Here is a 27,931-nt window from a genome sequence, read left to right as displayed (position 1 = left end):
TGTATCCACCAATCCAAAGAAAGCATAGGCGGGAGATAGACAGCAGTGCCACTTTGTGGACAACGACTCCCACTGTTAGGGCAGAGAGACATGTATCTTGTCAGTATATCCATAATCTTTGCTGGTCTTGTTGTTTCATCCAGGCCACCAAAGGAAGTTATGCCTATTTCCGGGTGCCGTTCTCCATTCTAGCAAAGAGGAAGAGGCAAAGCGAGAGGTTTCACTCTCGCCTAAAGCTGTCCAAAATAAGCACAATGCGTTTCTATGGGAGTTATATTACGCTGGCGCGGGTTGAACTGGGCAATGACCCGTCACGTCATCGGCCGAAAGGAGGAGCACCCTTCTCAAATCGAACAGTAATCTGCGCTGCTCGGTCATGTTTTCAACAAAGAAACATACATCTCTTTTCCATAAAATGTTAGAATTTTCAAACTAGTTTTCATTGGGAAGGCAGATAGTGTTTTTATTAGTGCTGAGCGATTAACCGAAATGTCGGTTATTTTTCAGTTTTTAAACAACTAATTGACAGATCATGCCAGAACTGTGTGATGTAGTAGGAAAATATAAATGCAACATGCAACAACTTCAAAGATTTTACTGAGTTACAGTTCATATAAGAAAATCTAACAATTGAAAAATATTAATTAGGCCCTAATCTATGGATTTCACATGACTGGGAATACAGATATACATCTGTTGGTCACAGATAACTTTTTTTTTAAAGTCACAGGCGTGGATCAGAAAACCAGCCAATATCTGGTGTGACCACCATTTGCCTCATGCAGCGACACATCTCCTTCGCATAGTTGATCGGGCTGTTGATTGTGGCCTGTGGAATGTTGTCCCACTCTTCTTCAATGGCTGTGCGAAGTTGATGGATATTGGCGGGAACTGGAACACGCTGTCGTATACGTTGATTCAGAGCATCCCAAACATGCTCAATGGGTAGCATGTCTGGTGAGTATGCAGGCCATGGAAGAACTGGGCCATTTCCAGCTTCCAGGAATTGTGTAGAGATCCTTGCGACATGGGGCCATGCATTATCATGCTGAGACATGAGAAGATGGCGGCAGATGAATGGCATGACAATGCGCCTCAGGATCTCATCACGGCATCTCTTTGCATTCAAATTGCTATCGATAAAATTCAATTGTGTTCGTTGTCCGTAGCTTATGCCTGCCCATACCTTAACCCCACCGCCACAATGGGGCACAACGTTGACATCAGCAAACCGCTCGCCCACATGACGTCATACACTGCCATACACGCTGTCTGCCATCTGCCCAGTACAGTTGAAACCGGGATTCATCCGTGAAGAGCACATTTCTCCAGTATGCCAGTGGCCATCGAAGGTGAGTATTTGCCCACTGAAGTCGGTTACGACGCCAAACTGCAGTCAGGTCAAGACCCTGGTGAGGACGAAGAGTACTCAGATGAGCTTCCCTGAGACGGTTTCTGACAGTTTGTGCAGGAATTCTTCAGTTGTGCAAACCCACAGTTTCATTAGCTGTCTGGGTGGCTCAGCTGGCCTCAGACGATCCCGCAGGTGAAGAAGCCGGATGTGGAGGTCCTGGGTTGGCATGGTTACACGTGGTCTGCGGTTGTGAGGCCTGTTGGACATTCTGCCAAATTCTCTAAAACAAGGTTTATGGCTTATGGTAGAGAAATTAACATTTAATTATCTGGCAACTGCTCTGGCGGACATTCCTGCAGTCAGCGGACATACTGCCAAATTCTCTAAAACAATGTTTATGGTAGAGAAATTAACATTTAATTCTCTGGCAACTGCTCTGGTGGACATTCCTGCAGTCAGCATGCTAATTGAATGCTCCCTCAAAACGTGAGACATCTGTGGCATTGTGTTGTGACAAAACTGCACATTTTAGAGTGGCCTTTTATTGTCCCCAGCACAAGGTTCACCTGGGTAATGATCATGCTGTTTAATCAGTTTCTTGATATGCCACAACTGTCAGGTGGATGGACTATTTTGGCAAAGGAGAAATGCTCACTAACAGGGATGTAAACAAATTTGTGCACAACATTTGAGATAAATACGCTTTTTGTGTGCATGGAACATTTCTGTGATCTTTTGTTTCAGCTCATGAAACCAACACTTTACATGTTGCGTTTATATTTTTGTTCAGTGTAGTTTCCAACAGGCCAATGTTCTCCATAGTTCAGCACAGATTGCGCAATTACCATAATCGATTGCGCGGCTTGTCTGGTCTTTCTTTTACACCTGCTTTATGTGTGATCAAGAGGGGATACATAGAGAGCAGTTGCTTTGCGAGGTATTGGTTTTCAGCAGTGAAAGTATGCCTTATTTACTTTGAAGAACTACAAAAATAGTGATTTTGTCAGACAGCAGCTCTATAGAGATGAGATGATGACACGGAATGAAATAGTCATCAAATAAAACAAATGTAATATACACAACTGAAATATTTTATTAAAGCAGGCCTAAAGTAATGTGAATAACTGATGGTTAATAAGTGATAAGCAGTCATGGGCAGTCACTACCATCATGGGACTTTTATTAACTGTTTTATTCTGTTATAGCATTCAACCCACATAATGCAGTGTATTTGTAAAACATTTTATAATATATATCCAACATTTTCATTATCGAAACCCATCTCAAAAAGCACTAATTGCTCAGTACTAGTTTTTATCAAAAGCAATCACTTCTGCATATGAAACCACAGAATCCTACTCATCACGCCACGTCCTTGTCTGTTTTTAGCAGACTTCCCCAGGCTCACCTGATCAAACTCCTCCCACCGGGATAACCCGGGCCAGATAAACGAACAACCCCATTGTCAGGGCGGAGACATGAGCATCTGGTCATTATATTCAGATCTCTGATAATAGTTTTTGTCCAATCTATGATTTAACGTCCCACTTTGGACAGGCCCATTGAGTGCTTCATACAATATTTTCCTGTTTCCTAATATTTCCTGAAATGGCACATAATTTATTATATATTTTGATCACACTATTTAATAAACAGGCAGGACAATATCAATATTAAAGTATTCAGTACACTTGATTTTAATAAAGCACCACCGAGACACATTTCAATTGAGCATTTAATCAGTTCCCCCACTTCAGTGTACACTGTAGAAGAAACCCACATTTAGTGAGAGGACTTAACTGTTAAGGTGCAGACGCTCTTATCCAGAGTGTCTGCTAAATGATGTAAATGTCATTTTCTTTGTTTCTAGCCACACCAAAGCGATACACTTTATATCAAATTTCAGGAGTTAAGGCAAGACGTTCCAATGAAAGTTTACAATTCAAGTACACTTTACTTGAACGCTATTTGAGCTTCTTTGTATAACAATTGGTAGCCACAGCAATTGGAAGCTGTGACTATGGGTGTTCATATAAGTGACAGAAGTTGAACTACCACTAAAATCCACCAATATCTCATTGCTTGCTGATACCTTGCGTCAGATTTGATGTTTGTGCTCCACTGCACAGCTGCAGCTTTTCAAAACCAGGAATGACACGTCCGTGTCACTCAATACCTCCACATAGTGAATGATAATTCAGGAAAGGGCAAACATTTATTATGTTCAGTTTTACTCCAGAGAAAAGGTATACAAGTTAGACAGAAGCTCGACTAGACTCTGAAAAAGGTAAACTGCATCGATCAATGCCTTTATCTGTGATCGTTGGTTCCGGACTTCCTCTTGCCAGAGAAAAGATGTTTTGGCTTGAGGTCGAATACATGTCTGTCTGCCTCTCCCTTCTTCCCCTGGCGGTTCATGTCCTTCTGTTGGTTCTTCATCAACTTCTTGGCCTGTTTCGCCATCTATATAGGAAATCATAATTTCTGTAAATCCTCAGCAAAACACAGGTTGCGTCCCAAATGGAACTCTTATCCATATATAGGACACTACTTTGACCAGGGCCAATAATAGGGAATAGGGTGCCACTTCAGACAAACACAATCTTCATAACATCTCCAAAGCTTATGTTTCTTTAAGCCAGGGGACTAACACTTTCCCAATATGCATTGTGCATATTTGTAACACAAACCATTTCACCTGATGACAAGAAAATATAGAGTAGCCTACATCGCATACCTTAGGATCACGAACACCAGATTGGTCGCGTGGGGGACGAGAGGCACTCTGGCTGCGGGTTCGAGAGGTGGGAACTACAGACGCCTCACGCTTACGTTTCTTGGCAACACCAACACTCCGGGATCTACGGGCATTTACTGCATAGTGGCTCTGAAAGGACATGAGCAGCAATGTGTGAATATAGAATACAGTCTGTAGCTTGTATTAAGATATTGTACTTGACATACACAGAACTAAATGAAAAGCAACTTACGTCATCTTTGCCAGTCATGTCCAGACCAAGGTCTCCCATTTCTTTCTCCAGGGTTTTTCTTTCAACCTGTAAATGTTTAACATTTTGGCCCAGTGATTAGTAAAGCCGAAAATAAAACAAGATTCACTTTAAAAGTTATATGCATATAAACAAGTTGTCCATGTCACCTTCTTGACAGTTCTGGGTAGTCTGGGGCCATGCACATCCTTGTCTTTGGAGCAGACGATCTTCAGCTTCCTCTTCTCTCTGATCTGTTTGGCCAGCTGACGGATCTCCTGCATCTCCTCGTCCTCGCTCTCCTCATCAGTCTCGTACTCCCCTGCCTTCTCCTTCAGCTCCTCCTCCTTCTCCAGATCCTCCAGGTTCTGTATGGGCATGAGAGAGATGTTAGGAGAGGTGGTGGCCATAGAATTAGAATGAATAGAACAGGCATCCCCATTCAAGTCTATGGTTCCGTGAAATCACTAGAAAGGCATCCCCATTCTAGTCAATGATCTTTTTTCAGTCAATGTTGGCGGCTATAGTGGCAGAACACTACATCCTATCCATACTGGTCATCAATAACTATGGTCGCCAACATCAGTGGTTTCACGCCCCACTCACCTTCATGATTTCAGGGTCGATATAATCTGCAATGTTGTGACCCTCCCATATTTCAGGAATCACATCATATTTCTCATCTTGATTCATCAGATCCCAATATTCTGAAAAAAGGAGGAAATATCACGTATTATAGAAAATTGACCAAATAAGTGTGCTGATAACCATGTACACAATATCATTTCAGACAAGCTATTTATAAAGTTGATGACATGTCAAAATACATACTCTGTAGGTCCAGGATATAATCATCTCCCATCTCCACCTCCAGATCTCTCTCCTGTAAATCAATGATGGAAATGGGTAATCATGAAATAATACTTAGGAAGACAGCTAGCTCTTTACAATGCATGTTTACCACAACATAACCCACGCAGACTACATCCAAGGCTCTTCCAATATCATCCTTCCACAACTGTTACTAGTATTAGTATGGCTCTACCGTTTTGCGTTTGGGTGCATCCACCTGCATTGTTTTCCTGCCAATCCTAGCTCCCTCTGGAATGAACGGTGGTCTTGCCTAGTGTTGAGAAAACAGTCCAAGCATTTCTAAAAAAGGACACACTCAATTTCACCTGTTCACATCCAAATGTATATACCATTACAATCAAATCATGCTTATGACTTGCAAACATGTTTAACTTCGGCAAACTACTAAGTGTGGAAAGATGTACACCTCTACATAAAGTACAGTATTTAGTCTACCTTCTCGTCCCTCTTAGCAGGCACTGCTAAATGCAATCTGTTCAGCACATCATGCACCTTCTTTCCCTTCATTTTGCCGTCGACACGATGGGCCAGAAGTTTGTCACAGGCCTGAAATTGAAGAAAATATGAGTACGATTTATTTTAAACAAATTAAATAAAAAAAATACAAAAATGTGTTACTAACACTAACAAATTGTTAGTAATCAGAAGAGTGGACTAGACTGCTCACTTCTGTTTTCACAGTCATCACTCCCTCCTCAGTCAAAGTGCTGGTTTCAATGACAGGGATGCCCTCTGCAATAAGGTCAGCAAAGATTTTCTGAGGAAACAAAGCAGGAAACCCTGATTGTCATTCTCTTCCAAGATGGGACTTGCTAAAGTAAACTGGGGTAAGAAATACAGCCAAAGTAAAGATAGAGAATATATTAATGAACATGAACAAAACTACGAACCTGGTCTTCCTCAGGGAGTTCACTGATCTTCTTGACATCACACTTGTTTGCCACAATGAGCAAAGGCTAGAGGGAAAAATACAATAATATTGTCATATATGCGTGAAACCAGAAACAGGGTACGCTGTCACTTGTCTTTTCAATTTTTATATATATATATATATATATATATATATATATATATATTTTTTTTTAAATAAACTTAATTAGTCAAATAGACGGCGCCAAAGCAGACACGACTTTTCACTGTGAAAGAGGCTGTATCTATGTTGGTTGGTGATACGGATTCGGACCCGTCCTTGCACTTTGAAAAACGATTATGTCGAGGTGAGTGAAATAAGTAAACAGCATATATACGTTTGGTGTGGTTGATGTTTGATGCTGTGAAACTTGGGGAATAGCTCTCAGATTAGCAAGTCCTGTCATGATAACTTGGTTGGTACCGGCTAGCACATCAGAGGTAGGGGAGCCAGCAGGCCAGAGGTGGATGAACGCAGTGCCCTCGTTTGGGTGTAGGGACTGATCAGAGCCTGAAGGTACGGAGGTGCCGTTCCCCTCACAGCTCCGTAGGCAAGCACCATGGTCTTGTAGCAGATGCGAGCTTCAACTGGAAGCCAGTGGAGTGTGCGGAGGAGCGGGGTGACGTGAGAGAACTTGGGAAGGTTGAACACCAGACGGGCTGCGGCATTCTGGATGAGTTGTAGGGGTTTAATGGCACAGGCAGGGAGTCTGTCAGGAAAGAAAAGTTGTGTGTAGCGGTAAATTTGGGCTGCGCTCACGAAGCGTCAACCTCAGCTGTCACTTTCCCTAGCTAGCAATACAGACAACCAGCTAACTAGCCACCGAAATGAAGGCTAGAGTCATTTGTGTTTATCTGCTGGGCTTAGTTTATGGTTTGTCATGTTTGCTAGGTGCAGATATTCATAGGATATACATCGCCTCGTTTTGACAGCTTAGCTGTTGCGTTGGGGTAGTAGATGTCCGCGCAGTGGAGCTCATATGATGAGTTGGATATTTGTTTCCATAGTCAGCTAACAAGTTGCTTGTTTTGTCCTGTTTTTACCAATGCAATTCATCTGGAAACTGTCCCAGCTTCATAACTAATCAGCTAACATTAGTGAACTCTGTAGTTAGTCTGTCAGGCAAGAAAGCAAGAGTTGAGTGGGGAGAGCGAGAGAGAAGATGATGAAAATGTATGCCCTCACTAACTGTAAGTCGCTCTGGATAAGAGCGTCTGCTAAATGACTAAAATGTAAATGATGTTCCTGACCACAATTGTATCTTATTTGTTACTCCTCTAGGGGTTGACCGTCTTGACCAACTGAAGAGCTATTACAATGTTGGACGCTCAGGCAGAAAATGGTGGAAGTATGTGTGCCAGGAAGAGGGGAGCCAAGAGTGTGGAACCAGGGCGTGTGGACCGAGTTGTAACTCATTTGAAAGCAGGTGAAGTTTGAAGGGCACAAGAGAGGATGTGTGGTGTGCATCTGGAGTGGACGCAGGGCAAAGAGTGGGAGATGTGTAGAAACCACCTTTGGGTGCTCTATGTGTTCTGTGCCACTTTGCAGGATGGGGCAGTGCTTCTAGAAGTTCCATGATATGTTGTAGGCTAAATGCAAACACTAAAGTGACATTGTGAAATATGAATTTGTCCTACAAATCTTTTATTGTCTCTGAACAGTTGTTGCGTTTGTATCTTCTCTCTTTATCTGTCTCTAATACTTGTTGCATTCACTGAATTGTCAAAGCAGGCTACTATTTCTACATGTTGTGTCAGGCCTGGTCTGTACTAAATCTTATTGAGAGAGGTCACCTAGTTGTCAATCAAATAGCCTACTTTGTGTGGGTTTTGAAATACTTTCTGAATATTGTCCTCTGGTCACATGTTGGATAATTTATTTATATGAAAATAATATTTATAAGTATAATATATTATACTTGGTACATTTTGAGTGAGTAATTTTGTCAAATTTACTACAATTTAAATACTCTAGGGTTCTGTGTTGTGTTAGTTTTTTGATAGTGTGGGTCTTTACAAAATGAGTGTTATTCCTATTGACATGAATGTGTTGTCATATTAAAGAAGAGGTAGAGCTCTTTAAAACTAAGTTCACTTGTAATTGTCATTTGTTCTTGAGCTATGTCTGTTTGTTTGAAATGTGTGAGAAAATTAGCTTTAACTTCTCAGTAATCAAAAGCAGCATTCTAGAATTCTACTGGGGACTAAAGGGTTAATGATGCCTTGCCCTTTTCAGAGAAATAATGTAGCACAGAGCCTTGAGACAAAGGACACTGGACATTAAGAAAGCGGTCCGTCCTAGCCTCACTTGCGACCCTGTGTCTTTTCTCTCCTTCCTTGGTGTACCCGTGCTCACATGCCCGCAAGAGCCAAGCCCAGAGGCTCCACCCCCACAATTTTAGCAGGGTGCTTTAAAAGAAGGGAAAGGTTTTGACTTCTGAACAACTGTTGACTGTAACTCACAAGCTTAAAACTATCGACCTTAGCGCTACATTTAAAAAGTCAGCAATGGTGCTTCCATAACACATGAATAGGCACCCTATTCCCTATATAATCCACAACTTTTGACCAGAGTCCTATAGACCCTGGTCAAAAGTAGTGCACTATAAAGGGAATAGGGTGTCATTTGTGATGCAGCCTTAAAAGTAATCAATGGTGCCTCCATAACACATGACCTCTGACCTTGTTGGCAAAGAGGGGCCGGATGTTGTTGAAGAGCTCGAGCTGCTGCTCCAGGGTTTGGCCACACTGCTCGGAGACGTCCATCACGTAGAGCACAGCAGAACGCAGGTGGGCCAGGGCTGTGATGGCCTGCATCTCAATGGTGTTCCTCTCCTCCAAAGGGTGGTCCAAGATCCCTGGGGTGTCAACCACCTACAGCCACATATAGAGTTAGCTATACACATGAAATGGTTCAGGTGTTAATCATATTCTACAACTCGTGATTGAGAGAGAAACTAACACTATCTAGAGTACTTTATTGAAGGTCTCAGATATTGTGGTAGGGGTTATCCAACACACGTTCAGCGTGGTGCATGATTTCTCATTACATTTACATTTTACATTTACGTCATTTAGCAGACGCTCTTATCCAGAGCGACTTACAAATTGGTGCATTCACCTTATAGCCAGTGGGATAACCACTTTACAACTATAAAAAATTATGTTTTTGGGGGGTGGGGTAGAAGGATTACTTGATCCTATCCCAGGTATTCCTTAAAGAGGTTACAGACATACAAAGGGTACTTGATGTATCTGTGTCGTGATCTAGTTTCGTACCAAGTACAAATCTGGTGGGAAAGTGTATGAATATCAAATATATAACTATTCCAATCTATTCCAGCTGGAGATAGCTGGCGTGGGGAGCGTGTAAGTGCATAAAGGCCATCTTACCTGCCAACGAAGGTATTTGTAATCCATGTGACCGACGAACAAGGACTTGGTGGTGAAGGCGTAGGGCTGGACTTCAACATCAGCTCTGGTGACCTGGGGAAGAGAGTTCAGCTTTGTCAACATCTTTTCTCTCACTACTAAAATGTATTGTATGACTTTTATCCATGTTCTGCATACGCACCAAGATATTCAAATTAACCTTAACACATTTATTTCTAGTTGCCTTTATTTTAACAGGGAAGTCATTGACAACATTATTTACAACGACCCGACTAAGATCGATACACCGTGCAGCAATGCAGACAAGAAACCTGTTGTAATGCCACTAACAATGGCTGCTAAAACGGTGCAGAAACATTACTTAAACACACCAAACAACTAATGGATTTGGCATGGGCCACCAGATCCTCAAAAAGTTCTACAGCTGCACCATTGAGAGCATCTTGACTGGCTGCATCACCGCTTGGTATGACAACTGCTTGGCATTCCGACCGCAAGGCGCTACAGGTATCACTGGGGCCAAACTCCCTGCCATCCAGGACCTCTATAACAGGCGATGTCAGGGGAAGGCCCTAAAAATTGTCCAAGACTCCAGCCCCCAAGTCATACACTGTTCTCTCTGCAACTGCACGGCAAGCGGTACCGGAGCGGCAAGTCTGGGCCCAAAAGGCACCTGAACAGCTTCTACCCCCAAGCCATCAGACTGCTGAACAGTTAATCGAATGGCTACCCAGACTATTTACAATGACCCACTTGATTATTTATCTTAATTGCTTTGCACTGGCTCTATGCACACATACTACAATAACACTAACACACAAAAACACATGCTGCTGCTACTGTTTCTTATGTATCCTGATTGCCTAATCACTTTTACCCCTACCCACATGTACATACTGTATTACCTCAACCACCGCATACCCCTGCACATTGACTCGGTACTGGTACTCCTTGTATATAGCCTCGTTATTGTTTTTGAGTTACTATCAGCTTTTTTATTTAGCAAATATTTGTCTTACTTTTTAACTCTGCGTTGTTGGGAATGGGCTCGTAAGTAAGCATTTCACTGTAAAGTCTACACCTGTTGTATTCGGCGCATGTGACCAATACAATTGTATTTTAACACTAAAGGTTCTACCAACCATTGAACTGACAAAGAATAACAACAATACCTTGTTGATGAAACTGGACTTGCCCACATTAGGATATCCACAAAGCAGTAGAGTCCGAGTGTTGGGATCAATCGTTGGTAAACGGGAAAGATGCTGGCGCACTGTAAAAACAACAATAACAAAATGTAAACAACATAACAACAATGACAACTGGAGCCAAATGTCTGCAGTATCGTCTAGCATATGCACACCGGAGCCATTTTCAGACATGCATACTTCACCTTTCATCAAACAAAGTAAATAACTAAAAGATTACCTTGTTCCAGGTATTCCAAGCTTTGTTTCTGTCGCTTCATGATGGTGCACATTCGACCCAGAGCAGCGCGCTTCAGTTGTTTACAGCGGTACAGGGAATCACCATACTTCATCAGTCGAACATAGTCTTTGGAAACACTTTAACAAGAACACATTTGAGTGGGACTGCTCCAAATTGACCAGCATACATTATCAGTGTAAGCAACCCCAAAAAAGTGGAAAAAGTAAGCTTCATACTTGTCAATCAAATTCTTTGCGATGTTGATCTGTCCCAAAGCCAACTTGTAATGGTCTTTGTCATACAAGACATTCATCAAATCAGCATAGAATGGATGGATATCCTGTGGAAGACAATATCATATTCATTGGGACAAAGTGGAACTTGTTAGTGTGTGAATATTACAAGACTTTCAAAGTAATAACATTACTTACGTCCAATTTGGGAAAGTCTGTCAAAATCTGGGAGAGCCGGTCATGATAGTTCTGTTGGGTGAATTTCACCTTGCGCATGTAGAAATGCCTGATGCGGTGAATTTGATAATGTTTGTGTACTACTGTCGGAGTCTTCCTTTGGGTTTTCGATAAAGTGATGTCAATGAATTCCTGTGAAATAAACAGGGAATGGCAATCAGTACATTGAACGAGGTCAATGTAAACCAAAACCTTGTCAATACTATGTATTTTACAATAACAAACAATTCACATCACTAGACACGCATTTGTATGTATTTTGTCGACCAAAAAAATAAGGAATGTCATGCGTAGCTTTTCTCTCCCTTCCCAAGCACAACACGTGTCTCTCTCCAGATATTTAATTCAAACCCGATAAACAGTATGTTTTCAGTATTTAGAGTCGCTATTTTCTGGAGAGACACATCAACAACTTGTAAAACGTGTAAAAACGTACCTTTGATGTAGGAACCACCATAATCTTCTTGAAATTATAAAGTGCCATTTTTGCGGAGCACGTTGGGCCACTGATGGCACGCGAAAAGGATCGAACCGGATCGAAACAACAACGACGAGGAAGTGAAGCTGTTTCATCAAGAGGACCTCCACGTGAGAAAAACATCTGCGTCATTTTCTTTACACTGCCCTCTAGTGCTCATATCAAGTCAGGGTCAGGGATGCAAAAATAACAGATTACGGTAGGCCTCCAGTACTTTAAAAGTCCCATAGAAAAGTATTGAATAAAGCACTGGCAGTTTGCATGTACACATTATATTAAACCTGAATGATTCAAGCAGACAAGGTACTATTACTGCATATATGAGGTATTATTACTGCACTGTTGGAGCTAGAAACACAAGCATTCCGCTGCACCTGCCATAACATCTACAAATCTATAAGTGACCAATAAACTTTTATTTGATTTGAGATAACAAAGACAGACCCTCTGGGTCCCCATGTTAGAATACTGCAGTGTATTGGCTTTATGTCACCCTCCCACAACCTCAGGAGGATGATGGAACCACTGATGTTTATGTGTGCTATATAATGCACATGTATTTATTTTTATTTAACCTTTTTTATCAGTGAGATACTGAGACCAAGGTCTCTTTTACAGATGAGCACTGAATTACAGAAATGATATAAATACACAAATCAAAATATAAATACAAAATGCAAACAGAAAGAAAGAAAACATTCATCAGTAATAAGGTCCTGAATTGCCTAAAGGCACCAAAACATCACATTTCAATTGTTCTACAAACATGGTGCAAAAAAACTAAAAGGTGATTTACCTAACTCAGTAGAGACCGAAGGAATTTCTAGAGTTAGCCATCCCTGAGACCGGGTGTGGTAACTCACATGTCTAAAGTTTAGTACGTTTTTGTAAAATGGCTTTATAAATGAAAACATAGCAATGTATCAACCTATGTGACATCAAAGAGGGCCAACCAACTTTCTGCTAGATGAGTACTAAACCTGTCGCCTGTAATATAGCGCAGTGCGTGATGAAAAACAGTATCTAATGGCTTTAATTAAGTGGCAGCTGCATTCACATAGATGATGTCGACAGTCTAGGATCGGGAGGAACGTTGACTGAATAATCTGCTATTTCTACTATTTAGTAAGAGGCATGACCTATTTCTAGAGAAGAAGCCCATTTTTAACTACAGTAACTCATCAATATCCGTTTTTAAAAGACAGATTTCCTTCTATCCAGATGCCCAGATATTTGTAAGCAGTGACACGATCAATATGGGCACCATCCAATGTATTCAGACCCCTTGACTATTTCCACATTTTGTTACATTACAACCTTATTCTAAAATGTATTAAATAAATAAAAATCCTCAGCAATCTACACACAATACCCCATAATGACAAGCGAAAACAGGTTTTTAGAAATGTTTACAAGTGTATTAAAAAAAGTACTCCACCAATCAGGCCTTTATGGTAGAGTTTGCCAAAAGGCACCTAAAGACTCTCAGACCATGAGAAACAAGATTCTCTGGTCTGATGAAACCAAGATTGAACTCTTCGGCCTGAATGCCAAGCGTCACATCTGGAGGAAACCCGGCACCATCCTTACGGTGAAGCATAGCGGTGGCAGCATCATGCTGTGGGGATGTTTTTCAGTGGCAGGGACTGGGAGACTAGTCAGGATCGAGGCAAAGATGAACAGAGCAAAGTAAAGAGATGAAAACCTGCTCCAGAGCACTCAGGACCTCAGACTGGGGCGAAGGTTCACCTTCCAACAGGACAATGACCCTAAGCACACAGCCAAGACAATGCAGTAGTGGCTTTGGGACAAGTCTCTGAATGTCCTTGAGTGGCCCAGCCATAGCCCGGACTTGAACCCGATCTAACATCTCTGGAGAGACCTGAAAATAGATGTGCAGCAATGATCCCCATTCAATCTGACAGAGCTTGAGAGGATCTGCAGAGAAGAATGGGAGAAACTCCCCAAATACAGGTGTGCCAAGCTTGTAGCGTCATACCCAAGAAGACTCGAGTCTGTAATCGCTGCCAAAGGTGCTTCAACAAAGTACTGAGTAAAGGGTCTGAATACCTATGTAAATGTGATATTTCATTTTTTTTCTTCTAAAAACCTGTTTTTGCTTTGTCATTATGGGGTATTGTGTGTAGATTGATGAGGGGAAAAAACTATTTAATCCATTTTAGAATAAGGCTGTAACCTAACAAAATGTGGAAAGGGGTCTAAATACTTTCCAAAGGCACTGTATGCTTAAATCATCAGCGTTCATTTTATGTGCTCGAGAGAACAACATATACTTAATTTTACCTGCATTCAATCCTAATTTCAGGTCAATAAAGTTGTTCTGTAAAACAATGAAGGCATACTGTAGTTCAGATAGAGCCTGGTCAACCGTGGGGGCAATAGCATACACAACAGTATCATCGGCATACAAATGCAAGTGAAACTTTTTACAGACAATTCAATATTGTTAATGTAAAAAGTACAGGACCCAGAATCAACTGCTGCTGGACACCTTTCATTATGTCGAGAAAACCTAATTTAACACCATCAGTAAATACACATTGAGTTCTATCTGTCAAGTAATTTTTTAACCAGTTACATGCAGCCTGGCCTAGGCCAATTGAGGAAAGCCTCTGAATTAGCAGTGAACAGTATCAGAAGCCTTTGACAGGTCAATGAAGAGGGCAGCACAATGTTGCCTTTATCCATACAGTTAACCATATCATTTATAACTAGGGATGCAGCAGATATAGTGCTATGACCTGGTCTAAAACCCAACTGATGTACATTTAGAATACATTTCAAAGATAAGAAAGATCTTAGCTGAGAATTAATCAAGGATTCTATTTTAGCTAGGCAACATAGTTTTGAAATAGGGCGATAGTTATTTAGGTCACAAGGGTCACCACCTTTGTGAAGGGCTTCCTTCCAAACCTTAGGGTTAGTACCAGATATAATCGTCAGGTAAAAAATATGGGTTAATGATTCCACAATAAGGGGGGCAGCAAAAATGGATCAAGCATATCAGCCCCAGTGGATTGTTTTACATCAATCTTCAGCAAGGCATCTAGCATATCACAGATAGTAAATTGTTGAAATGAAAACAAAGATTCACTAGAAGTTGACAGTTTAACCGTCAGTCAGTTAGAGGCTGGGAGAGGGAAGAGCAGTCAATTGACTGACCATGGTCAACTATAATAATAATAATATAATATGCCATTTAGCAGACTACACCACCGTTCATATCAAATAAAAAACCTGACGAGATAAAATGCTGGTTAAAAGCATCACTTATCCCATTCTCAGTAATTATGCCAGAGTCAGACAGATATTTTAGTCATTTAGCAGACACTCTTATCCAGAGCGATTTACAGGAGCAATTAGGGTTAAGTGCCATGCTCAAGGGCCATCGACAGATTTGTCACCTAGTCAGCTCTGGGATTAGAACCAGCAACCTTTCGGTTACTGGCACAACGCTCTTAACCACTAAGCTACCTGCCGCCCCAGACAGAACTTGCTTAGGCAGGGAAAGACACATTTGTACGCTACAGTGAATTAACTGTTTTCAAAAATTCTGAAGGATCACCAGCAGTCAGAGATAGAGCCTAAAAAGTAGCTTGATTTTGCTTTCTTAATCGAGATAGTACATCTGTTTCTCAGTTGTCTGAAATATTGCCAATCAACTACAGAGTCAATTTTCCTTGCTTTGGTCCAGGCCTGGTTTGTCATCTGAATTAGCTCAGATAGCTCAGAAGAAAACCAAGGGTTTGATCTGTCTTTGACTCTGAATTGTTTAAAATGGGTGTGTATATCTGCCAGAGGAATAAATATGGAGGAGACATTTGTATTTGTATTTATTAGGGATCCCCATTAGCTGCTGACAAGGCAACTGCTACTCTTCCTGTGGTCCAAACACATTAAGGCACTTACATTACACATAAAACAAAATATAAAACAGTACTTCATATAACATTATTACACCAATACATATCTACAATACAAAATGTATAATACCACCATACAACAATATTGGAATGTGTGTGTAAAGTGCGTGTGGTAGCGTTGGTTTGCGTATGGGTGCGTGTCTGTACCTTTGTGTGTGTCTCTTCACAGTCCCCGCTGTTCTATAAGGTGTATTTTTACCTGCCTTTTCAAATCTGATTCTACTGCTTGCATCAGTTACCTGATGTGGAATATAGTTCATTGTAGCCATGGCTCTATGTAGTACTGTGCTTCTCCCATAGTTTGTTCTGGACTTGGGGATTGTGAAGAGACCTCTGGTGGCATGTCTTGTGGGGTATACATGGGTGTCCGAGCTATGTGCTAGTAGTTTAAACAGACAGCTCGGTACATTCAGCTTGTCAACACTTCTTACAAAAACAAGTAGTGATTAAGTAAATCTCTCTTCCTCTTTGAGCCATGAGAGATTGACATGCATATCATTAATGTTAGCTCCCCGTGTACTTTTAAGGGCCAGCCATGCTGCCCTGTTCTGAGCCAATTGTAATTTTCCTAAGTCCTGATTCTACCTGGATTATGTTGGAGAGGCTTCTATTAAAGAACACCCTCTGTGTTCTGTCAGACAGGTAACTCTTTATCCACAATATAGCAGGGGGTGTAAAGCCATAACACATATGTTTTTCCAGCAGCATACTTTGATCGATAATGTCAAAAGCCGCACTGAAGTCTAACAAAACAGCCCCCACAAACTTTTTTATCAGCAATTTCTCTCAGCCAATCATTAGTCATTTGTTTAAGTGCTGTGCTTGTTGAATGTCCTTCCCTATAAGCATGCTGAAAGTCTGTTGTCAATGTGTTTATTGTGAAATAGCATTGTATCTGGTCAAACACACATTTTTTCAAAAGTTTACAAAGGGTTGGTAACAGGCTGATTGGTCGGCTATTTGAGGCAGTAAAGGGGGCTTTACTATTCTTGGGTAGCAGAATTACTTTTTCTTCCCTCCAGGCCTGAGGGCACACACTTTCTAGTAGGCTTAAATTGAAGATATGGCAAATAGGAGTGGCAATATCGTCCGCTATTATCCTCAGTAATTTTCCATCCAGGTTGTCAGACCCCGGAGGCTTGTCATTGTTGATAGACACCAATAATTTTTTCACCTCTTCCACACTAATTTTACGGAATTCAAAAGTACAATGCTTGTCTTTCATAATTTGGTCAGATATCATTGGATGTGTAGTGTCAGCGTTTGTTGCTGGCATGTCATGCCCAAGTTTGCTAATCTTGCCAATGAAAGAATCATTAAAGTATTTGGCAATATCAGTGGGTTTTGTGGTGAATGAGCCATCTGATTCAATGAATGATGGAGCCGAGTTAGCCTTTTTTCCCAAAATGTAATTTAAGGTGCTCCAAAGCTTTTTACTATCATTCTTTTATCATCATTTATTTTTGTTTCATAGTATAGTTATTTTTTTTTTTGTATTTAGTTTAGTCACATGATTTGTCAATTTGCAGTACGTTTGCCAATCAGTTGTGCTGCCAGACTTATTTGCCATACCTTTAGCCTCATCCCTCTCAACCGTAACATTGTTCAATTCCTCATCAATCCAAGGGGATTTAACCGTTTTTACAGTCGTTTTCTTAATGGGTGCATGCTTATTAGTAACTGGAATAAGCAATTTCATAAATGTGTCAAGTGCAGCGTCTGGTTGCTCCTCGTTACACACCACAAATATTCTTTACATCATCAACATAATAATCACTACAAAACGTATTGTATGACCTCTTATAGTTGAAGTCGGAAGTTTACATACACTTAGGTTGGAGTCATTAAAACTTGTTTTTCAACCACACCACATCATTTCTTGTTAACAAACGATGGTTTTGGCAACTCTAAAAGTATTGACTTTGGGGGGGTGAATAGTTATGCATGCTCAAGTTTTCTGTTTTTTTGTCTTATTTCTTGTTTGTTTCACAAAAAAAAATATTTTGCATCTTCAAAGTGGGAAATATTTCTCCCCATCCTGCTGACAACTATTTTTATCAGCTCATACAGGAGTAATAAAGACCCAGTGCACAAATGTTTAATAATAATAATAATAATAATAATATGTTCACTTTTTGTATTTATTCTGATTTATCAGGGGGTGGGGAGCACCCTCAGCACCCCTACTTCCCATGGATATGCAACCAGTGAGCTCAAATTTCTTGGAAATATTTTAAGATTGGGATGCCATTAAATTATATTTTACATAATATGCCCCCCCCCCCTTTCTGTAATCTGTCACATCTAAATACATTATAATAATTTACTTCAATGTCTTTATCAGAGACAGAACCGTATAACCATGTTTCCGAGAAAACCTGTACCCAAATTTCAATTGTATCCATTTGTCAAATCATACTTCGCACATACTGCTTATATTGACTTTTTGGTCATTATCTAAATCCTAATCAGATAATTTCATAATAGCCTGTTGTCTAAGCATCAGTTTACATTGTGCATCCGTATATGTATTGTTGTAAGGTTGGGAATGTGTAACAACATGTCACATAAAACATAAGACACTGTTATTGAAGACACTTCACAACCACCCAAACCTATACAACAACAACAACAATAACCTCATTCATAGGGTCCTGTTATTAATTATGATATTAATTTATTACCAAGACTAGATTTTTTAAACAAGATTGTGTACAAGTCCAAAAACCTTCTTCTGAGGTACAAACCCTAAAATCAACCAATTCACACGTGGCCTGTGATCCACACCCACAATGTTGATCACGAGTGGATCCGTGAGCCCACTGTGAATTTCGACCAACTGAGGAGCCTGTTTATTGTGGTAAGAGGCGGGAGTTCCTTTCTTGTGTGACAGCTTTGAGTTCAATGGTCACTGTACTCCGAAAAGGAAAGGAAAATGCACCTGTGTGAACCTAGCCACAATAAGGATTAACCACAATAGTAGAATTTGCGGTTTGCCTTCAAAATAAAAGTCCCTCAATGATACTGATCCAAAAGGATAGAAATGGTGGAATAATTACATATTTTGACTAGATAATGCTAAACAAGGTTGGAATGTTGTTACATAGCTTATAAATAAATACAATAATGAATTAATTTGACAATAAACAGTCAAACAAAACAGTTGAAATCCCACTGGATGTATTTGGCTGCATAATTGCATTGGGGGCATACATATGCACTGTACAGCCTTACCTATGAGTGTGCACCCATGACATTGGGTATCAGCCTCCTCAGTGACATCCACAGATTGCATTTCTGTAGATTTTACACAAATATTAGCATTATAGCTCTTATTGCAGGACTTTGACTGTGGGAAATCACCTCCCCAGTCAGTCAGTCTATTGTTGTATGAGCATCTACACTACCAGTCAAAAGTTTGAACACACCTACTCATTCAAGGGTTATTCTTTATTTTTATTACTTTCTACATTGTAGAATAATAGTGAAGACATCAAAACTATGAAATAACAAATTTGGAATCATGTAGTAAACAAAAAAGTGTTTAACAAATCAAAATATATTTTATATTTGAGATTCTTCAAATAGCCACCCTTTGCCTTGATGACAGCTTTGCACACTCTTGGCATTCTCTCAACCAGCTTCATGAGGTAGTCACCTGGAATGCATTTCAATTAACAGGTGTGCCTTCTTAAAAGTTAATTTGTGGAATTTCTTTCCTTCTTAATGTGTTTGAGCCAATCAGTTGTGTTGTGACATGGTAGGGGTGGTATATAGAAGATAGCCCTCTTTGGTAAAAGACCAAGTCCATATTATGGCAAGAACAGCACAAATAAGCAAAGAGAAATGACAGTCCATTATTACTTTAAGACATGAAGGTCAGTCAATCCGGAAAATTTCAAGAACTTTTAACTTTGAAGTCCTTTGGTCTGCAGCCCAAATTTGAGATTTTTGGTTCCAACCGGCGTGTCTTTGTGAGACGCTGTGTGGGTGAACGGATGATCTCTGCATGTGTGGTTCCCACCCTAAAGCATGGAGGAGGAGGTGTTATGGTGTGGGGGTGCTTTGCTGGTGACACTGTCTGTGATTTATTTAGAATTCAAGGCACACTTAACCAGCATGGCTACCACAGCATTCTGCAGCGATACGCCATCCCATCTGGTTTGGGCTTAGTGGGACTATAATTTGTTTTTCAACAGGACAATGACACAACACACCTCCAGGCTGTGTAAGGGCTATTTTACCAAGAAGGAGAGTGATGGAGTGCTGCATCAGATGACCAGATGACCCCCAACCTCAACCCAATTGAGATGGTTTGGGATGAGTCGGACGGCAGAGTGAAGGAAAAGCAGCCAACAAGTGCTCAGCATATGTGGGAACTCCTTCAAGACTGTTGGAAAAGCACTCCAGGTGAAGCTGGTTGAGAGAATGCCAAGAGTGTGTAAAGCTGTCATCAAGGCAAAGGGTGGCTATTTGAAGAATCTCAAATATAAAATATATTTTGATTTGTTCAACTTTTTTGGTTACTACATGATTCCATATGTGTTATTTCATAGTTTTGATGTCTTCACTATTATTCTACAATATAGAAAATAGTAAAAAATAACTAAAAAACGTTGAATGAGTAGGTGTGTCCAAACTTTTGACTGGTACTGTACATAGTTGTGTTCTGGACATTCATATTGGACTGTACAGCCTTACCTATGGAGTGTGAACCAATGAAATGGGGTATCAGCCTTCTCAGTGACACACACAGAAGACAACTATGTTGAGTTTATACTAATATTAGTGTCATAGCTCTTATTGCAGGACTCTGAAACCACTGTGAAATGAGCCACATTAGCTCACCAGTCAACCTATTGTGCGTTCACCAGTCAACCTAACTGTGTCTCCAGAAAAAAAGCAATCAAGAGTGAGAAATAAAGCCCTCCTGTGTCCTGTCTCAGTCCATTTGGCCATCGTTACATGTGCACCCATAAATGGGGTACTAACCTACTCAGTAACACCCACAGATTACAATTTCAAAGAGTTTACACACATATTAGTGTCATAGCGCTTATTGCAGGACTTTGACTGTAATAAGAGGCGTTTGATGAAGTCCTGCAATAAGAGCTATGATGCTAATATTTGTGTAAACTCTACATAGTTGTGTTCTGTAGGTGTCACTGTGTGGTCTGATACTCCATTTCATTGGTGCACACCTTATAGGTAAGGCTGTACAGTCCAATATGAATGTTCAATACGCACAATAAACTTACAATGAGATACAATAATAAACATATAATATTGTTCTCAATGACATAACGAAAGCTACAGTTTAATATAGCTACATGTTACAATGTGAATGAGATTAAATGCTAAATGTCCATACATTTATATTTACTTGAAAGAAGTCCAAATAAACCATCACAATACATGCTAACATGGACAACGATTATAATATATAAGAGTTTTACAAGCTATTTATCAAAAATATATAAAAATACAAGGGACAGCTTGCTGCACAATACATACATCCAGCAATGGTAAAATAAATTAAAGCTGGAGAGCGCAAAGACCAGGATGTAACCACAGAACTGCAGTACCATATTACGCCACATTACATAACATTAAAACATGAATAACATGAACAACAAATATTTTGGGAGAAAGTCACTCAACAGGGACATTTCTAACCCTGTTACACCCACCCCCACTGAATTTAGACAAAATTAGGTCACAACCATACGTTAAAGGGCACCCAGGTACACCACTCGCTAACTCATAGGTTCTCATAAACGGAATAGCCAACATCTGAAGTATCCATAAGGATGAAGTGGAAAGAGACCTAGCCTAAATCTCAAACCAACTTATGGCTGTAGGATGCCTTTCTATACCCCACATAACCTATTCACACTGTGTACTAGTGGCCCTAACCAATAAAATAAAATGCACACATAAAAGAAAAGAAACTGGGATGTTTACTGAAAGATCCTGTGTAACTAAAAACCCTTGTCTTGCCTAATCTCTAAAGGCTTGGAACACTGCTTTTTTAAAATTATTATTATTATTTACATTTTATTTGCACCAAAGAAAACAAGTGATAGACAACAATACAGATAAAAATATATATGTTTTAATGGTGTGGTTGGAAGCCCTAGGGCTTATATGAAGCTTTGTATCCCTGACAACGTCTTGTCTGAATATAGTGTAGATCAGTCTGTTAACAGGTCTGATAAAGCGACCAACACGGGTCCTGACTTGTGTAACTGTACTAGGATGCTCAGTGTGAGTGTCAGATGCAAGTGTGCCAGTGTCCTGTGAGCCACTAGGCTGTTCAGGCTGTACAATGGTAACTAGAGGGCTTGTCTGCTCACTGAATTTCTTCTGAGTTTCTTCTGAGTCTTGAGAGACCAGGGGCGTTGAGGCCACACTGAGTTTAATCTCAATCATCTCCTCCGTTTGGCAGCTGTGTGATCCATTCTCAAGTTCTTCCTTCAGAGTCCACAGGCTCCGGGTCAGGTAAGGAATTATCTCTCTCTCTCTTTCAGAAATGGAATTCACCCTCTTCTCCTCAAGCAGGTTCTCCTCTTTCCTCTTCGTTATCAGGTTCTCCTTGCGTGACATCATGTACAGACTCATCCTGCTCCATGCCAGGTAAGGATTCTCCACTCTCTTCTTCAGGTAAGTTACTTTCGCGATCACTTCATTAGCACCGGAACTTGGAGCCAGGTCAACGGACATGGATGAGACTGGGCATGAGGCTGCACTTTCATCGTTCACTGGAAGGAAGTTGACCAGCATCAGCAGGTTTCAATGGACCACCTTTTCTTGTCCAGTGGCTGTGTAGCAAATCCGGTACGTGTGTCTCAGCATTTTTGTCCGCCACGGTGTAGACTGTTGATTCCCATCGATCTGCTACTTTCCTCTTGCCTCTTTCCTTCTTGTTCGCCAACAGTACTCGATCGCCGACTTCTAGGGCGGGCCCCTTGACCTTTCTGTTGTAGATCTCAGTCTGTTCTGTTCTTTTGCAGCATGTTCATGAGCTATCACCATAGCTTCCTTCAGATCCTTGGAGAGCGACCCCACATACTTGTCGTAACTGATCACAGCTGGGTCATTCAGGATGTTTCTGAAGAGCACATCTACCAGCAGATGAGGGATCCTTCCATACATCAAGTAGAAGGGGTTGTACCCTGTCGTCTCATGGGTAGTGCTGTTGTAGATTAATGTCTTGACCAGTCTTGCTTGGTGTCAAGTGCAGGAGCTTGGATCATGTTGCCCAGTGTCCGACTGAAGTGCTCCACGATGCCATTTCCCATAGGATTTAATGGGGTCGTTCTTCTACATCTGCATTGCTTGCTGTTTGGGGTTTTAGGCTGTGTTTCTGTATAAGCACTGTGACATCTGCTGATGTAAAAAGGGCTTTATAAATACGTTTGATTTGATTTTGCAACTTCCTCACACTGGCGACTGAGTAGCTCGCTGATCCGTTGACTTTCGAAGCATGCCCCTTGGTCGCTATGAATTCTCTCAGGAAATATATACACACAGAAGTAGATGTCTTACAGGATTCTTGCCACTTGCTTAGCTGATTGGTCTTTGCAGGCGAACGCTTGAGCCATTCTTGTAAAGTGGTCCGTTACCACCAACACGTCGATGGACTTGTTACTTTAATCTTTGGATGACCAAAAGTCAATGCAAACTAGCTGTAGCGGCCTAGTAGAGGTGCTACTTTCCAGGGGGGCCTTCAGGCTCAACTGTTTTGCTGACGATGCAATGCTGGCAACCACGGACATAGTCCCTAGACTCTCTGTCAAGGTGCAGGCAGAAGAATCTCTGTCTAGCCAAGCTAAGGCTTCTGGACTGGCCCTGATGACTGGCGTGGTCATCGACACCCTTCAGGATTTCTGCTTTGAGAGACTCAGGAACGATGTACTGGAACCGCTTCGTCTTTAAAATCTGATCTTGTGAGACTCTGTACAGTATTATTTTACTGACAACAAGCTTCTCCTGGCTTTTCAAGTTTCTGATGACTGTGACTGATTCTCTTGCTCTTGCCCTTCTAGAGGGCCTGCGGCGTCTCTCCACATAGAACAGCACACGAGAGAGGGTCCTGTCGTTGAGCTGCTCATCACGAAACTCCTTCTCCGAGTCGGCAGGTAAGGTGTCTTGACCAGGAGGTAGGTATCAGTTGAGGTAGTTGATGCACCATTTCCACAGCACAATGTTCTGGCTTCATATTCCTACTTGTAGTGTGACTGAAGGATGGCTGACACATCATCCGCTGCCATGGACTGAGAGCACATGTAGACTAATTTAGGAGTTCTCTGTGAGCTTGCACGCCTGGGGTTGTCTGAGATCGCTGGACCAACTGAAGGCGTCTTGGACTTAAGCGCTTGACACTGCTTGAACATCGCTGAAGAGATTCTCGTAGGGCTCGTGGAGCAGTCTGTGGCAATCACCTTTAACGAAGGGCACTCGACTCAGAGCGTCAGCAACCACATTCTGAGGACCTGACACATACTTGATGTCAAAGTCGACAACATGAACATACGGGACAAATCAGGGTGCGCCAAGACCACTGTGTCTACTAAAGACATCTTCAGCTTTTCGAATGCCTGTTCCTGCTCAGGGGTCCAATCTGCGGCGCTCAACTTTCGATACTGTGACAAGTGCTTGACCTTCTGGCGACCCTTGGGTTTTCTCTTTGGACCAGTCAACAATGAGAAGAGAGGTCTGGCGATGGCAGAGAAACTTGTCACAAAGTGTTAGTAGTAGTTTATCATGGCAAGGAACAACCTTATTCGCTTCTGTGAAGGAGTCACACCATCAGGCTCCATCAGATCAGTGCTGCTCATCTTCGAGATTTCGTCAACTTTGCTTGGATCTGTAGATACACCATTATCGTCAATGATGTGTCAGAGAAACACCAGACTTTCTGATTATGAAGCCTGCTGAAGTCCATTTCCAAGCGTTCCAAGGCCGTCTTCTCGTCGGGGGCAAAGACCAGCAGATCATCCAAGCAAACACAGCAAACTCAGAAAGTTCTGGTCTCCAAAGATCCTGGTCATCATGCACATGAAGCTTCCGGGACTGTTGCACAGACCCTGTGGAAGACGGTTGAATTAGAAAAGCCCCATTGGTGTTGTGAAGGCGGAATACTTCCTGTCATCTTCGTGCAGTGGCATGTTATAAAACCCGGAAGTGAGATCCATCGTGCTGAACAGAGTATTTCTGCCGATCGCAGCGAAGCAGTCCACCTGGTGCAGGAGAGGGTGGGGTCTTTCAGGGTCCTCTTTTTCAAGCTTCAGAAGTCTGCACAGACACAGAGGTCTCCATTTTTCTTCCAGGCGAACACCAGAGGAGATTCATACTCGCTCAAATTTTCGGATGAGATCTTTATCCTCCGTCTCGCACAGGACCTGACACAGCTTCTGGTATTGACTTGGAGGCCCTCTTCGGAACGGGAGCCAGAACGGTCTGTTATCAGTCAGGTGGATTCTGTGTACAAACTTTTTGCCTCGCCACAATTGAGATGATGATGTGAGAAGATATTCTCATAGTGCACCACTAGGTCGGCCAGCTGGCTCTTGCACTTCTCAGACACATCACAGGAGCTGATGTCCAAGGAGCTCAACCCAAGCAGTTTCAGCTTCTCTTCAGTGGAACGTGTATCTCTCATGTGGTCTGTCTCAGCAGCATCAGACGTGGCTTGAGGATAGCTGACTAGGGGAACCGCACTCTGTTCTGGGTCGGCATCCTGTATGTCCTCCATTGCTAAACATGGGAAGACGTCGGCAAGCTTTGTGTTGTGCGTCAGCCACACAGGATGGCCAGATGTGTTGAACAGCTTCAGCGAGACCCATCTGTCTCCCCACAGAAGCGTAACGATGCTCGCCATCATGATCCCCTGTGTACGTCCTCCTCTACTGCCATCTACCCCTCCACATTACGTCCTCCTCTACTGCTATCTACCCCTCCACATTACGTCCTCCTCTACTGCTATCTACCCCTCCACATTACGTCCTCCTCTACTGCCATCTACCCCTCCACATTACGTCCTCCTCTACTGCCATCTACCCCTCCACATTACGTCCTCCTTTACTGCCATCTACCCCTCCACATTACGTCCTCCTCTACTGCCATCTACCCCTCCACATTACGTCCTCCTCTACTGCTATCTACCCCTCCACATTACGTCCTCCTCAACTGCCATCTACCCCTCCACATTACGTCCTCCTCTACTGCCATCTACCCCTCCACATTACGTCCTCCTCTACTGCCATCTACCCCTCCACATTACGTCCTCCTCTACTGCTATCTACCCCTCCACATTACGTCCTCCTCAACTGCCATCTACCCCTCCACATTACGTCCTCCTCTACTGCCATCTACCCCTCCACATTACGTCCTCCTCTACTGCCATCTACCCCTCCACATTACGTCCTCCTCTACTGCTATCTACCCCTCCACATTACGTCCTCCTCTACTGCTATCTACCCCTCCACATTACGTCCTCCTCTACTGCTATCTACCCCTCCACATTACGTCCTCCTCTACTGCTATCTACCCCTCCACATTACGTCCTCCTTTACTGCCATCTACCCCTCCACATTACGTCCTCCTCTTCTGCTCTGGAGCAGTAATAGACGGGTTTGTCTTTGACTTCTGAAAGGCACCTCATGTAACTATGGAGGGGGGGGGGGTTTATTTACTTGCGTGGTTGCGTAATGTACCAACTGTACTCACACACAAACATGCACGTTCTCCCGCTCTCTCTCTCTCTCTCTCCCTCCCCCTCCCCCTCTCTCTCTCCCTCCCCCTCCCCCTCTCTCTCTCCCTCCCCCTCTCTCTCCCCCCCGCCCCTCCCCCTCTCTCTCCCCCTCCCCCTCTCCCCCTCCCCCTCTCTCTCTCCCTCCCCCTCCCCCTCTCTCTCTCCCCCTCTCTCTCTCCCTCCCCCTCCCCCGCTCTCTCCCCCTCCCCCTCTCCCTCCCTCCCCCTCCCCCTCTCTCTCTCCCTCCCTCTCCCTCCCTCTCTCTCTCTCTCTCCCTCCCCCTCTCTCTCCCCCTCCCCCTCTCCCTCCCTCCCCCTCTCTCTCCCTCCCCCTCCCCCCCTCTCTCTCCCTCCCTCTCTCCCTCTCCCTCCCTCTCTCTCTCTCTCTCCCTCCCTCTGGGGGTGGAAACATCATGCTTTGGGGCTGTTTTTCTGCAAAGGGACCAGGACGACTGATCCGTGTAAAGGAAAGAATGAATGGGGCCATGTATCGTGAGATTTTGAGTGAAAACCTCCTTCCATCAGCAAGGGCATTGAAGATTAAACGTGGCTGGGTCTTTCAGCATGACAATGATCCCAAACACACCGCCCGGGCAACGAAGGAGTGGCTTCGTAAGAAGCATTTCAAGGTCCTGGAGTGGCCTAGCCAGTCTCCAGATCTCAACCCCATAGAAAATCTTTGGAGGGAGTTGAAAGTCCGTGTTGCCCAGCGACAGCCCCAAAACATCACTGCTCTAGAGGAGATCTGCATGGAGGAATGGGCCAAAATACCAGCAACAGTGTGTGAAAACCTTGTGAAGACTTACAGAAAACGTTTGACCTGTGTCTTTGCCAACAAAGGGTATATAACAAAGTATTGAGTAACTTTTGTTATTGACCAAATACTTATTTTCCACCATCATTTGCAAATAAATTCATAAAAAATCCTACAATGTGATTTTCTGGAAAAAAAAATCTCATTTTGTCTGTCATAGTTGACGTGTACCTATGATCAAAATTACAGGCCTCTCTCATCTTTTTAAGTGGGAGAACTTGCACAATTGGTGGCTGACTAAATACTTTTTTCCCCCACTGTATATACAGTGTTGTAACAATGTGCAAATAGTTAAAGTACAAATGGGAAAATAAATAAACATAAATATGGGTTGTATTTACAATGGTGTTTGTTCTTCACTGGTTGCCCTTTTCTTGTGGCAACAGGTCACAAATCTTGCAGCTGTGATGGCACACTGTGATGGCACTCTCTCTCCCTCCCCCTCTCTCTCTCTCCCTCCCCCCTCTCTCTCTCCCTCCCCCCTCTCTCTCTCCCTCCCCCCTCTCTCCCTCCCCCCCTCTCTCCC

General features: G+C 42.4%; 1 protein-coding gene across 1 annotated transcript; it reads right to left on the bottom strand.

The window, feature by feature from the left end:
* Positions 1-3,027: 3,027 nt before the first annotated feature.
* On the bottom strand, positions 3,028-11,968 carry LOC311099128 (GTP-binding protein 4-like). Its single transcript, XM_084139783.1, has 17 exons — positions 11,851-11,968; positions 11,376-11,546; positions 11,181-11,284; positions 10,945-11,081; positions 10,689-10,789; positions 9,517-9,609; positions 8,806-8,997; positions 6,105-6,170; positions 5,882-5,971; positions 5,650-5,760; positions 5,387-5,464; positions 5,173-5,224; positions 4,948-5,048; positions 4,512-4,709; positions 4,345-4,410; positions 4,092-4,241; positions 3,028-3,817 (listed from the first exon to the last, which is right to left on the bottom strand). Exons 1-17 carry the CDS (start codon positions 11,896-11,898, stop codon positions 3,665-3,667), a joined length of 1,911 nt encoding a protein of 636 aa, XP_083995909.1. The 5' UTR covers positions 11,899-11,968; the 3' UTR covers positions 3,028-3,664.
* Positions 11,969-27,931: the final 15,963 nt, after the last annotated feature.

Source organism: Coregonus lavaretus, assembly GCF_964263955.1.
Source record: "Coregonus lavaretus genome assembly, chromosome: 23".
NCBI classification, from domain to species: Eukaryota; Metazoa; Chordata; class Actinopteri; order Salmoniformes; family Salmonidae; genus Coregonus; species Coregonus lavaretus.
The sequence above is the reverse complement of the archived record's forward strand: the minus strand, read 5'-3'. Positions and strand labels throughout refer to the sequence as shown.

Excerpts from the sequence above, each read along its gene's own strand:
- LOC311099128 (XM_084139783.1), bottom strand. The coding sequence starts at position 11,898 with ATGGCACTTTATAATTTCAAGAAGATTATGGTGGTTCCTACATCAAAG. Across the intron at positions 10,790-10,944 it reads CTTGGAATACCTGGAACAAG|TGCGCCAGCATCTTTCCCGT; the intron begins GTAATCTTTTAG and ends TTGTTTTTACAG. Across the intron at positions 5,972-6,104 it reads AACTCCCTGAGGAAGACCAG|AAAATCTTTGCTGACCTTAT; the intron begins GTTCGTAGTTTT and ends TTGTTTCCTCAG.